This window comes from Choloepus didactylus, chromosome 7, assembly GCF_015220235.1.
Source record: "Choloepus didactylus isolate mChoDid1 chromosome 7, mChoDid1.pri, whole genome shotgun sequence".
NCBI classification, from domain to species: Eukaryota; Metazoa; Chordata; class Mammalia; order Pilosa; family Megalonychidae; genus Choloepus; species Choloepus didactylus.
The window spans coordinates 1,659,141-1,676,549 of NC_051313.1; the positions used below are offsets into that span (position 1 = coordinate 1,659,141).

The following is a 17,409-nucleotide window of genomic DNA, read 5'->3' on the forward strand; positions in this document are numbered from 1 at the left end:
TCACGCCAGGCTCCTCTGCAAACCTGGCTCCGGGGTGGTCATGGCAGAACGGCGGATGAGCGTGCCAAGTCAACAAGGTTTGCAGGGGGGAGTGCAAGGCCATTGTCTTCTCCTGCGCCAACCTGGTTCCCCCCTGCTCCCCCTCGCCTGGAGTCCTGGGAACAGAACAGAGAGTGTCCAAGGGCCCGGCCCGGCCCAAGGAATGAGGGAGGGTTTCCTTCATCAGAAGGCGTCCGAAACGCAGGGCGGATAATGCCGGTGCAAACTCGGCCCCGCGGCCCTGACGGCTGAACTTGTTTTATACAAAGTCCCTGCATACGTGCACCGAAGAGCCTGTGCACGTTCCTGAGTGCCATGCACAAGCCTGGAGCCCCTGCAGGGTCTGGCTCCAGCCTTCTGTGTTCTCCCCTGTGCAGCCCCGTGTAACCTGCCACGTGTAACCCCTGTGTAACTGTGTAACTGGGGAGGGCCGCTTGGAGACCAGCTGCTGCCCGGACCGCGGGTCCCGTCGGCAGCTTCCCGGATAAACGTGTGTGTGATTCATCCATGTCTACCTGAGCAGCAGGTGACACCCTGGGACCGTGGCCGCGTTTCTCCAGCAGCACAGTTTCTAGAACCTTTCTGGGGATTTGCAGTCTACCCTCCCAGTGCACACACTCACACACTCACACACTCACACACACCCACATACACTCACACACATACTCCTCATAAATTTTGAACTGCTGTTAAAATTACTTAGGGCATAACCAATTCCACTGGAACCTAGAGAGTTCAAAAGGCCCCTGCATCTAAGGGTTCCACAATCACCCTGGGTAGGCACAGCGAACGCATTCCCTCACAGATGGGTGATACAGCATTTGTCCAAATGCTAACAGCGCTGGTGATTAATTACATTTACTGAATATCTTTTGTGAACAAACCACTGACATGAATCTTGCACTTTGGGTTTCTGTATTTTGTGAACAAAGTACAAATGCTAATATGCAGCATTTCAGATTGCACTATGCAAATAAAGACAGCAGAGTTCAACCCAGACATTCTAGCAATTTTGTTTGAGTTCTGAAAATATGTTTATCATATTCTATAAATATTTATATTGAATGAACTGGTGCTGCAAATAAATAGGTCATATTTTAAACATAACTCAGACTTCAGATCATCTTTAAAAATGAAAGTGAAACTTTTTAAATAGGCCAAAGACCCTAAAGTGACATAACCTGAAAAAGGAGGAATCTCACATGTCCCCAATCTCAAGGAGATACCATGTGTAAGTGACAAAGGTAAACAGGGGGTCACTCTGATCTTTACCCAAATATCTTGAGGAATATTTACGATGGAGTAAACTCTTATCTCACATAACAACTCCTAAAAACAAACAAAAACAAAAGTCTCTCCTATCACCTCTAACAGAGCTCCCAGGTGAGCTGAGCCTGCCTTCTCTAACCCCCCCACCCAACCTCCACCTGCTCCCCAACTCTGCCACAACCCGTGGGCCGACTTCTTCTCTGTCTTCGTTCCCCCTTCATTTGATTCTGACTCCGGGTGGATCTCTTTCCCTGGGGCCTGCACAAGTGCGATTCACAGAGGCTCAGGACTAGAAAGGCTTGGAAAGGTGAGGTGCGTGGGGTTTGGAAGCGGGGCGGGCAGAGGGCAAACATCCCCTTTAGAGGAGTTGGAGAAAAGAATGAGAAAGCTCACCTACTAACAAATTCTACTCCATTATAAAATTAAAAACCACAATGAAAATCCAGTCATATTCAAGGTGACTTACAAATGTCGGGCTCTTCCCCGCTTTGTCCTTTTCTTTTCCACCCTTGCCTGCATCCCACTTCTCTGCATTGATGTCCGCTTCACTCCACTCTGGCCAGATCGGAAACTTCCACTTCTTTTGCTCGACGGACCCTGATTGTGCGTTACTGGCAAAGGGACAGAGACAGAGGGAACGCTGCTCTAATTGAAGTCTCTAAGGAGATGTTATTGGATTAACTGCATGACATAAATTTAATTATTTTGTCAACAGGTCATGTTGAAGACATTTTTCAATATGATTGTATCGTGGCCCGAGAGCTTACACAAGTTAGGGGGCTAAAGACTGGTGACCCCCGAGAGATGACTGCCTGAGCGGACTTGGAGCATCCGTCCCTGCTTAGCAGCTTGAGTCATTCGAGATGAGATACAAAGGGAGCATTGCCATAAACACACACGATGCTCCGTGGCTGGAGCGGCTATACTCATACACAACTCAGTCTTAGAGAAAGTCCTTTACACATACAATAGCACAACTTTTTAAGATTAGTACAAATATAATTTTGATTTTTTCTAGTACCAAAGAAATATGAGATCATTATTTAAAAACAAAACTATAATATACAAATCAGATAAATAAGAAAAACATAATCTCCTCACCTAGAAACCGCATTGCTAATAGCTGTTGATTCTTTTAGACCGTATGCAGACACATAATTTTTTCCTCCAAAATATTACATCATTTAGCATATTCTCTCTTACAGATTGCTTTTTTCACTTACCAACATATTGTTAATGTTTCCTAAGTCAGTAAATGCTTATCTAAATACTAATTTAATGACTGCATAATTTTATATTGCATGAATGTACCACATTTCATTTAACTAAGCTTCTATACTTGGAATTTTTTTTCAATTCTTCATTATTTTAAGCAAGAGTGGGGTGGTTATTCTTTTTCCAAATCTTTGTATAAATGTTTATTATTTCCATAGGATACATTTCAATAAGGAGACTCACCGTAACAAAGGACATGCATATTTAAAGTTTCTGATCTATTTTGACCAATTTTCTACAGAAAAGTTGGACCTGTTTTATACTCTCACTATTAGTATGTATCACAGTTCTCATGCCTCTAATCCCCGTTGTTGATTTTTTTATTTTTATGAATTTTGATGTCCAAAATAGGCATGTCATTTAACTTTTAAAGTTTTTAACTACTTTGTAGGATTTTTTTTTTCTTTTGCTTCCTAGGCATCTATATTTCTTTTGATCTGAATAGTCGTTTTGTGTTATTTTTGCATGGGAGAGATATTTGTCTTAGTTATTAAGATATTTGTACATATTAAAAATGTTGAATTGACCAATTTATTCAACAAATAATTACCAATACCTACCATGTGTCAAGCCCTGTGGTAGGCGCAGGGATACAGTGGTGAATAAACCATCCTGAAGCCTGTACCTTTACAGATTTCACAGTCCAGTGGGTGGAGACACACAATAAGCAGTGTAAATTAAGCAAAATATATATTAGGTGAGAAGGTGGAAAGGTAAGGGGAGGTGAAGAGTTGAGGTGAACAGCCTTTAATACAGTGGGTAAGGCGAGCATCTACATGAGGTGGTGTTTATGGACATGGGGAAAGGACGCTGGGGGCTGAGCTCTGTGGACGTCTGTGGGGAGATAGTCCAGGAGCAGGGACAGCAAATACGCAGGACTGAAGTGGAGCATCCTGGCCCGTTAGAGGCACGGGAAGGGGGTCAGCATGGCTGGAGCTGTGTGAGTGCGAGGGGAGCCAAAAGGAGATGATTTGACATGGGTCCCAGGAGGTGCGAAGACTGGGACAGACACTGGCTTTTCATCTGAGTAAGGCAGAAAGCCATGGAGGGTCCTGAGCAGAGGAGAAACATCTCACTAAAATGTGATCATCGTTCTGGCTATGATGTTGAACAGATGCTAAAGGAGATGAGGCAGACAATGTAGGAGGCTCTCGAGGGAGCAGTGGGAGCTGATGGTGGTTTGGACAGGTTGGGAACAGCAGAGGAGGTGACACATGGTCAGACAGCAGGTGGGGAGAGGGGCCCTTCCTGACCAATGGCCACGGGCTGGCACGTAGAGCAAGTGGGTAAGGCAGCAGCTCCCATTCAGATGAGCCGTGCTTCAGACACCTGCCTGACGTCCAAATGACATGTTATGGAGGGAGTGGATATGGGATGCTGGAATTTGGAGAAAGACTTGGAATGGAAGTGGAAATGCGAGAGTCTTCAGTGTATAGATGGTATGTAAAGCATAAGACTGTGAAATCACCAAGAATGTGGCTGTTGAGAAGGACAAGGCCCTTGGGGAAGCTTCTCAAAACACCTAATGACAGGCAAGAAATGAGCACTGACCAACCAAAATGCCCCAGCCACAGTCACCAAAACCTCCAGTGGACCCAGACTTCTGTCCTTCACTGGAAACGGTGGTGGGAGGGCAAGGTCCTCAGGGTGGAGCCTAGAACGGGAGGCTCTGTGCTCTGGCTGCTTACCGATGGCATTAGAAATGTCTGTATTCTAACAGTCAGTGCAGGTGATATCTGCCCTGGGTCTCCCTGCTAAGGGTTAGAGAGAAAAGGAGGAAACACAACTGAGTCAAGTGTGGTGGGCATAACAACGTCCCCTGAAAGATGTCCGCGTCCTGTTGTCCAGAATCTATAAATATGTCACCTCACGTGGTGATGTACAGTAAAATTAAGTTACGAACCTTCAGAGGAGTAGAGCATCCAGGTGTGCCCAGTATAATCTCAAGGTTCTTAAAAGTGGAAGTGGGGGAAAGAAGCAGCCACCCCACCTGCTACTGATTTACAGTGCTATCTTCATTACGTACTAAATTCCCATACATTTCTGTGTCTTGGCTTTCTATTCCATTCTCCTTGTGGTATGTGACCAAGAGGTTGAATAAAGAAGAACTGATGATACACTGCACGACAGTGGAATTTTTCATCTCCATATAGGAGAGAGGATTTGTGCATATCATATTGCACATGAAAACACTTCTCTTTCTCCAGAGTCCAAATATGATTTTTTACAATAAACATAAACAATCAAATCTTACCACGAAAGGCACATATTTTCAGATTTGATTTTTTTTAACTCCAATTATATGCTCTTTACAAGATACACACATAAATCCTTATGAGGCACACCTAAAATGAAAGTACATGAAAAGTATAGAGTAAATAAATAGAAAACGCACACCAGGAAAATTCTAAACAAAATATAACTAAGATAACTATAAGAATATTCCTTGAAAGATATGAACAACCAAGGATAACTCAAAAAGAAATGGATTACCTTAATAGATGCATATCTAATACAAAATTGAAAATGTAGTTTAAAACTTTTTCTGAAACAAGTCCAGAACCAGATGGCTTCACTGGTAAATTCCATCAAACATTTAGGAACGAACTCAACCAGAAAAGCCAAGAGAAGGGTATACTTCTGAACTCGTTCTACGAGGCCAGCGTTACCTTGACAACAACATCTGCAAAATCATTACGAGGAAATTAACTATATATCATTATCCCTCATGAATATAGATGCGAAACTACTAAGTCCAATGTCAGCAAATCAAATGCAACAATGTATTATAAAAGTAAAGTACATCATGACCAAGTGTGGTTCATCGCAGGAATGCAAGGCTGGTTCAGTGTTTGAAAATCAGTCTATGCAACTCACAAACTAAACAAAGATACAATTATCTCAAAAGATGTACAAACTAAACAAAGATACAATTATCTCAAAAGATGCAGAAAAGCACCTGACAAAATCCAACATCTGGAAGTTTGTGTTGACTTGGCACTCCAGACAAAACCTCTAAGCAAACTAGAAGGGGACTTTATCAACCCAATAAACGGCATTTACAAAAACCTATACTAGTTCATCCTTAACCATGAGGGATGGAAAGATTTCCTCTAAAGATGAAGAAGGAGATAAGGAAATCTGCTTTCACCCTCATAATCAACATTGTAATGGAGGTTCTTGCCAGTGCAGTAAGGCAAAGAAAGGGTATAAAAGAAAGCCAATTTGGAAAAGCAGATATAAAACTATCTTTATTTCCAGATGACATTATCATCTATGTAGAAAAGCTAATGGAATCTACCAAAATTCTCATAGATCAAAAAAGTGAACTTAAGATCAAAAAAGTGAACTTAGCAAGATTACAGGATAGAAGGTCAATACAAAAAAATCAATTGTACTTTAGCATACCAACAACAAATAATTGTAAACTGAAAGTTTTGAAAACAGTAACATTTACAATACCATCAAAAATAGAAAATTGCGGGACACTGTTATCGAGTTCTGACTTGGCGGGCCTGGGCCAGGGGAACTGATCAGCCCCTAGGAAAGGTAGTGGGGCACGGGTGGTTGCGCCCTCCACGGCCCCCCGGGCCTGAGAAAGTGGAGCCGAATGCAGGCCCCATTTCCTCACCCCAAAGTAAAAACCATTGGGGAGGGCTTGCCGGAGAAAACCGCCCCCTTTACCTTGCCCACCCACTCCCCGTTACCGGAGCAACTCCCGCCCCTTTTCAATCAACCTCCGCGCCCTCTCAGAACCAATCCAAGCCTTTAACCCTTGCAGCTACCCCGCCCTCTAAATGCCCGATATAAACTTGTACTCTCCCCTAATAAACTCTCTTGGTTTTCATCATCCTTAAAAGAAATCGTGTCCCGCCTGTTCCTTTCTCGCCGCCCTCCATACTTGCACGCCTCCCGCCGGGGACCTGGCCAAGTCCCCCGCCTCGCCCTCGCCTCCGGGAAAGAGCCCCCGCCGCCGGTACCCTCGGAGCAATCCTGGGAGCCTAGGATTTAGCAACCGGCCGCCACCCTCCCCCAGACGAATCAACTGCGACCGCAACTGGCGCCCAACGTGGGGCCCCTGGAATTAAAAGTCCTCTCCACGCAGCGGTCCAGTGAAACCACCCGCTCGCCCGGACGCCTCTCCAGCTCCCCTTCTCCTCGCCTGCAAAGTAAGGGCCGCCTCTCCCTCGCCGCCCCGCGGAGCCGCCCCTCCCTCGCCGCTCCACCTCTGGAGCCGCCCCTCCCACGCCGCTCCGCGCCGGGGCCGCTCTTCCTTTCCCGCGTTAACCTAACTCTTACCCCCGACTACCTTTCGTCTTCTCTTCCTATATCCCCCACATTCCTCCTAACACTCTTCCTCCAGTAGCTTTCCCTCTTCCCCTCCATTACTTTGCTGTGGTCCTCTGTGTCTTTGTTTCTTTGTTTCGCGCGGTGTGCCTCTTTGCAACCGCCCCCCCCCCCCAAACTGCTCTCGCTACTAGAGGGTCCTGCCTTCCATTCTCACCATCTCCTTCGGCCTCGCTGCCACAGTTTACCTCATTTTCTTTACTCAATAATCAACCCCCCTTTTTTCTCTTTTCTCACTCCGCTATGGGTAATCGTCTATCTGCACGCCAAGCACCCCAAGTTCGCGCTCTGGCGGGTCTCCTAGACACACATCGCTGTAAAGTGTCTGTCCGGCAGCTGCAGGTATACTGGGACCTCCTGCTGCCCTTTAACCCATGGCTCACCACTTGCCATCTTTGGGACCCTGTTACTTATGATCGCCTTATTGATCGGGTCACCAACGCCATGGAACATGAGAGCAAGCGCTTCCCTCCCGGCTTGCTCCCCACCTTAATAACCATCCGCTCCTGCCTTCAAGGCTCCCTTCCCCCTGATCGAGGCCCCATTAAATCCAAGGAGGCCCTATCAACCCAGCCAACAGATTCAGACAGCGATACTAATGTAGACCACGATTCGGACACAGAATCCTTAGTCGAGCAAATTAACAACGCGCTCGAAGTCGCCCCCCAAAAATAAAGCAATACTAAGCCTCGCCAAGATGGCGAACTTCCTCCTTCTTCTTCCATCGAGGGGAGGAAGTGCTCCGGCGATGACGTCAGCCCTAAGCTGGGCCGGAAACCGCATGCGCTTTACCCCGCCCTTTCACAGGGCTGAGTTAGTCCGCCATCTTATGCCTTGGGCCCCACCCTTTCACAGGGCGGAGCTAGTCCACCATCCTATGCCTTAGCCACTCCCACCGCGCCGCCGTCTTGCGACGCTTGGGGCCTCCCACTTCCGCCTCCCCCTCCGGCGAGCTCCCCCTCGGAGCCGCTACCGGCAGCTGCCGCCGCTCCTCCCACCCTGCCGACTAACAACCCCTGGCTGCCTTCTACACCTCAAGGCAACCCTTGGGACAACGCTCCCCCTACCCCCACTCCCGTGCCAGGCCCTCTGCAAGCGCGTCCTCCTTTCTCTCGTGCTTTTCGCTGCTTTCCTCTTAACCTTACCCCCACACCACAGAAACCGTATGACTGGTATCCCATTGACTCTGATACTATTAAGCAGCTTCGCAGGGCCGTCAAGGAGGACGGGTTGGGTAGCCCATACGCTTCCCAAATACTGCAGGATATCGCCATGAACTTTTGCCTCCCCCAAGACTGGGCCTCGCTTGCCCGTTCCATTCTTAACCCCGGCCAGTTTGTAAATTGGCGTGCTCACTTCCAGGCGGAAGCAGCTAAGCAAAGTGAGCAAGACGCAGCCACTGGAGTCTATCATCACCCCGAAGCCTATCTAGGCACGGGAGCGTTTCTAAATGCGTCTGCTTATATTAATGCACCTGCCACCTTTTGGCCTATCCTTTGGGGAATCGCCTTACGAGCATTTGCCAACTGCTCTGCCTGTCGGCCTAATAAATTCACCAAGCTCTTCCAGGAGCCGAGTAAGCCTTTCGCCACCTTTGTCTCCAGAGTCGAAGAAACCTGCGCTCGAAAGGTAAGTGATCCCCAGGCCCAATATTACATGTGCCCATCCTCAAATCCTGGAAAATCGTACTGTAATTCCCCCAACGAGTACTACTGTGCATACTGGGGGTGTGAAACATTAGCCACTAATTGGAAGCCTCCTGTTCCTAATCATTACCTTACCTTAAAATGGACCCCTACAGGGTGCAAACTCCCTACAGTTAACTGGCTCGGCCAAGAAAGTGAGGGATCCTGCACACATCTTAATCTTACAGTGCAGCTCCCCACTAATCCCTCCTGGTTACTCGGTCAAACTTGGGGCTTCAGAATCTATGAAAAAGAAGCTGACCAAGAATCACTTATTCTCATAAAAAAGGAGGCTGTAAGCCAACCATGCCAAAATACTGCATTAAAAACACCCTCTGGCATAGGTCCCAACCAAGTCCTTAACCCCCTTTTTCCACAGCTCTCCAGCCGCACCTCAGCTGCAAACAACGTATCGCCAACCCCACCACCCCAACCTTTTCTACCCCCCTCTCATTACTCCTCTCCCCTCTTCAGCCTTATCCAAACAACCTTCACCTCACTAAATGTCTCCTACCCCAATCTTACCTCCTCCTGTTGGCTTTGCCTCTCCACCTCCTCCTCACTGTATGAACCAGTTGCCTCCAACCTCTCCTTTTCAGAAAACACAGAGAACAGCCCCTCGGAATGTAATTGGAATACCTCTGCCGTCCCCCTAACCTTTCATTCAGTCTCCTTTACAGAAAAGTGCATCCGCCCTCGCTCCAGTAACTCTCCCAGCCTCACTGCCTGTGCCAGCTACTCATCTCCCAGCAGCTCTGCCAAATTTCTCATTCCTCATAACTCCTCCCAATGGCTCTGCTCCTCTACAGGACTTACCCCCTGCCTTAACGTGCAAACCCTCAATACAACTAATGAAACTTGCCTCCTAATTGTCCTTATCCCTAGGGTCCTATACCACAGCGAGGAAGACTTCTTCCTCCGCCTGGAAAGAACTGCAGCCCCTGCTCCACTGCAAAAGCGAGAGCCCATCACCGTCCTCACGATTGCCTCCCTCCTAGGTCTTGCAGGCGCTGGCACCGGAATCGCTGCATTAGCCAGTCAAGGCTCCGCCCTAACTCACCTCCGGGCGGCTGTTGACGAGGACATTCGTCACCTACAAGACGCTATTTCTCATCTTAAAAATTCTGTCAATTCCCTCTCTGAGGTCGTACTCCAAAACCGCCGAGGCCTCGACCTTCTCCTCCTCAAAGAAGGAGGCCTCTGCGCCGCCCTAGGAGAAGAGTGCTGTGTATATGCCAATTCCACAGGTCTCGCCGAGGACAGCCTAAAAAAGGTCCGAGAGGGACTGGAACAACGCAAAAAAGACCGTGAAGCCACCAGCTATTGGTCCCACATCTTTACCCCCCTCCTCCCATACCTCCTCCCTCTCCTCGGCCCCCTACTAATGATTATTCTAGCTCTCACCCTAGGGCCCTGCATTATCCGCAAAATTGTTCAGCTTGCTAAGAACCAAGCCAATGCTGTCTTTTCATCATTTGTGCAAGTCCAGTATCAACAACTTGCCTCCACTGAAGAAGCTGACCCTCCGCAGCGTCGCCACCCTCGTCCATCCCGCAAGCAGCGAGGCCCCTCTCGAACGCCCGGGCGCCACACCAACGTCGAGCTCCAGCCTCTCTAACTACCATCTACCCCTATCCCTTCCCCCACCTCCCCTTTCCCTCATCCCTTGGCGGATCTCTCCGGTAAGCTTCTTCCTCTAATTAGAAAAAAAGGGGGAAATGCGGGACACTGTTATCGAGTTCTGACTTGGCGGGCCTGGGCCAGGGGAACTGATCAGCCCCTAGGAAAGGTAGTGGGGCACGGGTGGTTGCGCCCTCCACGGCCCCCCGGGCCTGAGAAAGTGGAGCCGAATGCAGGCCCCATTTCCTCACCCCAAAGTAAAAACCATTGGGGAGGGCTTGCCGGAGAAAACCGCCCCCTTTACCTTGCCCACCCACTCCCCGTTACCGGAGCAACTCCCGCCCCTTTTCAATCAACCTCCGCGCCCTCTCAGAACCAATCCAAGCCTTTAACCCTTGCAGCTACCCCGCCCTCTAAATGCCCGATATAAACTTGTACTCTCCCCTAATAAACTCTCTTGGTTTTCATCATCCTTAAAAGAAATCGTGTCCCGCCTGTTCCTTTCTCGCCGCCCTCCATGCTTGCACGCCTCCCGCCGGGGACCTGGCCAAGTCCCCCGCCTCGCCCTCGCCTCCGGGAAAGAGCCCCCGCCGCCGGTACCCTCGGAGCAATCCTGGGAGCCTAGGATTTAGCAACCGGCCGCCACCCTCCCCCAGACGAATCAACTGCGACCGCAGAAAATATTGGGAGTAATTATGACAAAAGATTTGCAAGTCCTATACACTGAAAACTATTTAAAAAAAACTGAAATTAAAGAAAATCTAATTAAATAGAGAGAAATACCATGTCCATAGGTGAGAAGATTCAATATCATTAAGATGACATTTCTCCCAAAATTGGTGTGTAAATTCAAGGCAATAAAAATGAAAAGCTCAGGAGATTTTTGTGTTAAGATTTGACAAGAGGATTCTAAATTTTATATACAAAAGATGAAGAATAAACAAAATAACTCTGATAGAGAAGAACAAATTTCAAGGAATAATATTATCTGATTTCAATGTTTATAAAGCTATGACAATTAAGAATGTGATATTTGCATAAAAGATAAACACACACATCAATAGATCTGAATATTACAGTCCAGAAATATACCCACTTATCTGTGGGCAACTGATTTTCAACCAAGTTGCTAGGCAATTCAGTGGGGAAAGGATAAGCTTTTCTACAACTGGTACTGAAAAATTGGATACTCATATTTTTTAAAAAATGAACTTGAATTTATGTCACGGTAATATACAAAAATTAACTCCTGCTTGATCATAGACCTAAACGTAAAATCTAAAATGATAATACTTCTAGGAGAAGGTATGGAAAATCCTTGGGCAACGAGTTATGAAAAGATTTATTAGATACATTAAAAGCACTGTGCACAAAAGAAGAAATTAATATACTACACTTTATCAAAATTAGAAACTTTTGCTTTCCCCATCATTGGGGAGAAAATATTTGCAAAGTACATATATGATAAAGACTTGTTTTGAAAATATATAAAAAACTTTTGCTACTCAACAATAATAAAGCAAACAATCCAATAAAAAACGGGCAATTTATATGAACAAATGCATTATCAAAGAAAATATAATAGCAGATAAATACACTGAAAGATCCTCAACATCACTAGTTGTTGGGAAATTAAAAAACTAACCAACCAAAAACCAAGCAAACCTGCAATACTACTATGTACCTATTCGAATGGTTAAAATTTAAAAGCCTGACCATAGAAAGTGTTGGCAAGAATTTAGAGCAGATGGAAGGCTCATACACTGCTGGTGGGACTATACAATGTTACCAGTCTAATAAAATGTACAACATACACTTAACAGCCATTCCACTCCCAGGTATTTACTCAAGAGAAATGCAGGCATATGTACACACAAAGACTTGTATATGAAAATTCAGAGCAATTTATTTATAAGAGCAAAGACTGGAAACAAACCAAATGCCCCTAGCAAGTGAATAGATAAATTGCGGTGTATCCATACAATAGAATATTACTCAGCAATAGAATGGAATGGATTATTGATACATGCAGTAACACGAATCAATCTCAAAGTAACTGTGCTGAGGGAAAGCAGATAGAGAAGAGTACATATTTGATGATTTCACTCATACTGGCATAAAATTTTAGAACATGCAAACTAATCGGTAGTGACAGAGTGGAACAGTGGCTCTTAGGGGGAGCTGGGGTACAGATAGAGGGCGAGGCGAGAGGGTGGAGGGTGGGAAGAGGGAGCCTAGGCTTAAATGGCACCATTTCTATATGGGGTGATAGAAAAGTTTTGTAGTGAGTGATGGTAAACATAATTAACAGCACTGAATTATGTATTTGAATATGGTTAAAAGAGGCACTTGTAAGTTGAATACACATTACTAGAATAAAAATTGTTAAAAATATTCCTATGACCGTACAACACAAACAGTGAACCCTAATATAAACCAAGGGCTATAGTTAATAGTACAATTACAAAAATGTTCTTTCAACAATTGCAACAAACATACCACACTAATGCAAGGTGTTAATAACACAGTGGTGTTCTGGAACTCTATTTTATGCAGGAGTTTTTCTGTAAATCGACAACTTCGCTAATAAAAAAGTACACAAGGCAAGTTTTGGGGTGATGCTTTCATGATCTCGAGTGCAGCAGTGGCTTCACAGATATACACGTACGACAGGCTCATCGGATTGTAGAGTTTAAATATGTGCAGTTCACTGTAAGTCAATTACACTTTAATGAATTGCTTTAAAAATTCTTTAAGCAGAGAAAAATTACTAAGAATAGAAAGGTCACTACAAAACAATAAAATATTTGGTACACTGGGAAAATATAATGATTCTAAGATGGTGGCTCCTAATAAAATGTCTTCCAAATACAAAATTCTGAAGTGATCAGCCCAGATGGAGGAACTGACACCACTGTAATGTAAGGTTTCCAATACCTCCCTAAATTGAATATACATGTAAGCCACGAGTGCTTTTATAGCCATCAAAATCTTGATAAAAATAACTCACTCAGGAAGCTCAAACTTGCAACAGATACTTTGTTTAAAGAAAGGTGGCATTTCTTAGAAAAATAAGGGCTCTTCGTGGATCACGCTTTGCTTTCCTCTTCATTGCCTCACGTGTAGGAAAATGTTCTAACTCCCTCCCCTAAGCTGTTAGGCTTTCTCACTAACTGGCCTGCTTTCCTTGTAACATGTCAAATTTGTTTCTGTGCATACTGAAGATCACCTAAAAAGACTCTCCTTCACGGCATCTTGTGCCGACCGGTAGCAGACCTGCAGAGACGCACACAGTGTCCAAATGCAATCCGTGTCCAACCCCGACTCCCCGCGGCTGCGCCCCAAGTTTTCTCTTAAACACTGGGCACAGTTTGCCTCTGAAGCCCCAGGTAGCCTGTCCCTCCCACCCTAGCATGGTTGGGTCTTTTAAACACTCCAAGCACATAGTTCCTGACCTCATCGGTTCTGAGAACAGGATAAGCTTTAAACACAAAAGTGATCCAGGGCTTCTGAAGATTTGGGGCTGGAAATGCTGGCAAATAAATGCTCCCAAACTTCAGAAAATTCAGACATCCAAACTAATCAAACTCACAGCAGTGAAAAATCAGGGATATACAGAGAGTTACTTTATTCACACAACAATATGCCCAGGTACCAGTTAATGGTTTAATTCACTAAAATTACAAGTTGTATAAAGGTTTCAAAAATAAATGTATTCTCTGAGTATATGGCTAAATGTTCCCTCCCCACACAGAGTCTAGATATACATGGGGGCTTGGGGCATCTGCTAGACCATTTCAGAGTCCAGAAAGCTGCTCACAAAATGTATTTGTGGAAACTTAGTGTTTCTAAACTTAACAAAAGTCAGCCAGCAACATTTTTCATATAATCATTTACAGGTTAAATGACCACATGAGGGATTTTCCAAGGAAAACCAACGTTTGGGAGGGGAGGAAGAAATTTCAGATAGCCAGGCAAGAGGCTCGTTGTCAGAGCAGAAATATAAAATGTGAAGGTGCTGTTGGAGAAAAGGGCAGGTGCACAAAGGAAACAAATTTATAACAGCAGACGAAGTCTGACAAGGAGATGGCAACAGCAGGGACATGTGAGCAATCAAGCATGTGACAGAAACAAAAGGGTTAAGATGGTGAGACACATCAGCAATGGGGAGGGATAATGTAGGTAAAAATACCTGCAACAGCCAAGCTCAAACTAACCTCACAAAGAAAAAGAATAAATTAAAACTGAAAGACAGCCAGTAAATGCACCCAAAGGAAGAATTCACACCTAAGGACAGAGAGTAATAGATCACCCTGCAATGGGAAAAGGAAGACATTAAATAAAAATCGACAGATATGAATAAAGAGACAGGGGCAAATTTTAGCAAAAAACTTCAAATGATGAAATAAAACTCAAGAGCATAAAGAGTTAGACTAAACATAGCAGAAAAGCAGAGAGAACTAGCTTATAAAATAGAATTTCTAAAATGTAGTGTTGGTACAGAAAGAGAGAAAAGATGAAAGAGACAAGAGAGAGATGGAAAAACTGCAACAGATGTCTAATTGGATTCCAGAAGGGGGAAAACGGTTAGAATACGGGAGGAATAAACATTTGAGATATGACAGCTGAAAATGTTCAGAATTGAAGAAAGACGTGCCTTCAGATTGGGAAAAGCTCATCAAGCAATAAAAAGGACAAATGGGAGGCTGCCAGGGAGAAAGTGGGAATCTGCATCTAGATTTAAGGCAGGAAATTGCAGAACATCAAGGATAAAGAGCAAAATCTATCTACACAGATAAACAGCAAATTACCTAAAATGAAAAACAATCAAATGGACAGTGATGGTAGATACATGAAAATAATGAAGTGCTATCTTCAACTCTGAGATAAAATAACTGTCAGTCTGGAAATCAATACCCAACTAAACTCTTATTCAAGAGTGAGAGTGAAACAAAAATATCTCAAAATAGAGAATTTATCAGAACAGACTGTTGCCAAAAGATTTACCTTGAGAAGATAGAAAATGAACCCAGAATGAAAGTATAGGATACAGGAACAATGGTAAACAAATATATCAATGTAACGTGGGCAACATTTTTAAAAATCCTTCTTCAAACATACAATAACAATAACTATGTGCCATAAAAAGCTATGATTAAAATTCTAAGAAGCAGAAATAAAAGAGAACAAAGAAGGAAATCTGAGGGATGCCAAGTGCTTGATTTTTTTTTTTTTGGAATAATACTGAGCAACTGTAGACTTTGATGGAACAGATTTAAAGATAAGTACATATGTAAAAAAAATTTAAGGACATTCCAAGAAATAGAAATGTGAAACTTCCAATTATTTATCAGTTTGGGGCCTTAAATTAGGGAACAACCCACTGTAGAGCCTGTCTTGGATAGAAGGGAAATTGGGAAATCAGAAATCTTTTAATTAGGATCAAATCAACCAATATGTCTAGAGACAAAAACATTTTAGAAAATTACAATTTGAGAATGAGAAAGTGATGTCCCTCAGCCAACAGTTCACTTATTTTTTAGGTAACGTATATTGGATGCCTTCCCGTGACACTTGCCAGGCGACGGGGTTACAAAGACAAAACACAGATCTCCCCACTCTTGGGTCTTGCGTTTAGAATGGAAAAGGTAAGGAGATAATTTCAATACCGCATGCTCGTGCAGAGATGGCAGAATTCACAGGTGGGAAGAGGGGGCCACACCCTGAGGGAGGTAATTTGGGAAAACCTTCTGCAGGAGACAGCATCTGAGCTGCCCTGAAGGATAAGGAGTCATTTTCCAGGTCAATGCAAGGGGAAAGGGAAAGGGCTTCACCAGGAGAGAGGACAGAGTGGCATCAGGCAAGGGGGCAGAGCAGGTGCAGGGAGCTGGAGGGTCTCGGGGCCAGGGGAGCACCTGGGATAAGACAGGGACGGGGGCTAGAGGAACTCGGGGAGGCCCCGCTCCCCACTGCAGCCCTGCGAGGGCTCACATCTCACTTTCTGGCCAGCGTTGACTCGGCCCATTGTACAGACACAAACGTAGATTCTCCAGGTGTTTTCACCAACACTGCCCACAGTGCACTGCCAGTTTAAAACAGGCTGAGGGACACTCAAGTTGAAATGCAACTTTAAAAGGAGCACAATAATGGCAATAATTCTGCAAATTTCACTGAAGAGCAGCTTCATCAGACCTGGAAGTTGTACTTTTTTAACAAAAAATTGGCATCAAGATGTCTCCATTACATCAAAAAATACCCCAGCAATTTGTAAAATGATAACATATGTTGGCAATTATATCCTATTGGCTTTTCACTATTAAGGAAAGAATGCTATCCATGCCTGCAACACATCGTTTGTGGATAAGTTCTGGCAAATATTGCTTTAAAACCTCTCATCTTAATATTTAGAAACAAAGTTAAAAGCTGGACTATCAGCCTGACAGACAGTGCCTCCAGCTGAGTTGCAGTGAGAGGCACTGGATTTACCCTCATACCCGAAACAACCAAAAACCTGACAAAATACATGAAAAACGGTCTTCATGCCACTGGACATCAAGAAATGATGGGCAGCGATTCCTGAGATGAGGAATGAGTGAGGTGAGCACTGCAATGGCCTTGGCTTGTGGCCTTGGGACAGTTCTCAGGCCCCCATGCAGGGGGTGCGCTGGGCAGGGGAGGAGAGTCAGGGACACCGAGGCGCTAGAGGCTGCAGGAGAAGACCCGAGAAGAGGGGGCTGCTCCGAGGGAGGCCGCCGGGGATCTTCAGAGGGGCACCCCGAGTGCCCAGCAGGGAGCTGGTCAGTTACTGTGCACGAGGAGACACCAGAGGCCAGGGGCAAGGGCCCCAGGTCCAGAAGCATCCCTGTCCCACCAGCCACATGGGATACGGAGAAAAGCACTCAGAAAGCACTTGCTTTAGCAGGGGGAGCAGGCAACTCGTCCTGTACTAAACATGGTTCTGGTGCCATTAACACATCTCAAAAGCAAGATCTGAAAGAATCAAACTGTTTCCCAAAAAACTTAACTACATCCCAGAGCAAAGCTCAAGAACATTTACAGGAATACAAAAATATCCAGCACTCCAAACCGTAAAATTCACCATGACTGGCATACAATAAAATTTACTGGGCATGCAAAGAAACCAGAAATTATGACCACTGAGGAGAAATACCAC

General features: G+C 45.0%; 1 protein-coding gene across 6 annotated transcripts in view; it reads right to left on the reverse strand.

Moving 5' to 3' along the window:
* ADGB (androglobin) overlaps positions 1 to 17,409 on the reverse strand; it is a 211,555-nt gene that overhangs the window by 173,856 nt on the left and 20,290 nt on the right. For all 6 annotated transcript variants that reach the window (XM_037842491.1, XM_037842492.1, XM_037842490.1 and 3 more), the window contains exon 2: positions 1,775 to 1,919. In XM_037842491.1, the coding sequence (XP_037698419.1) occupies positions 1,775 to 1,919 (145 nt within the window). The remainder of the gene's footprint in view (positions 1 to 1,774; positions 1,920 to 17,409) is intronic.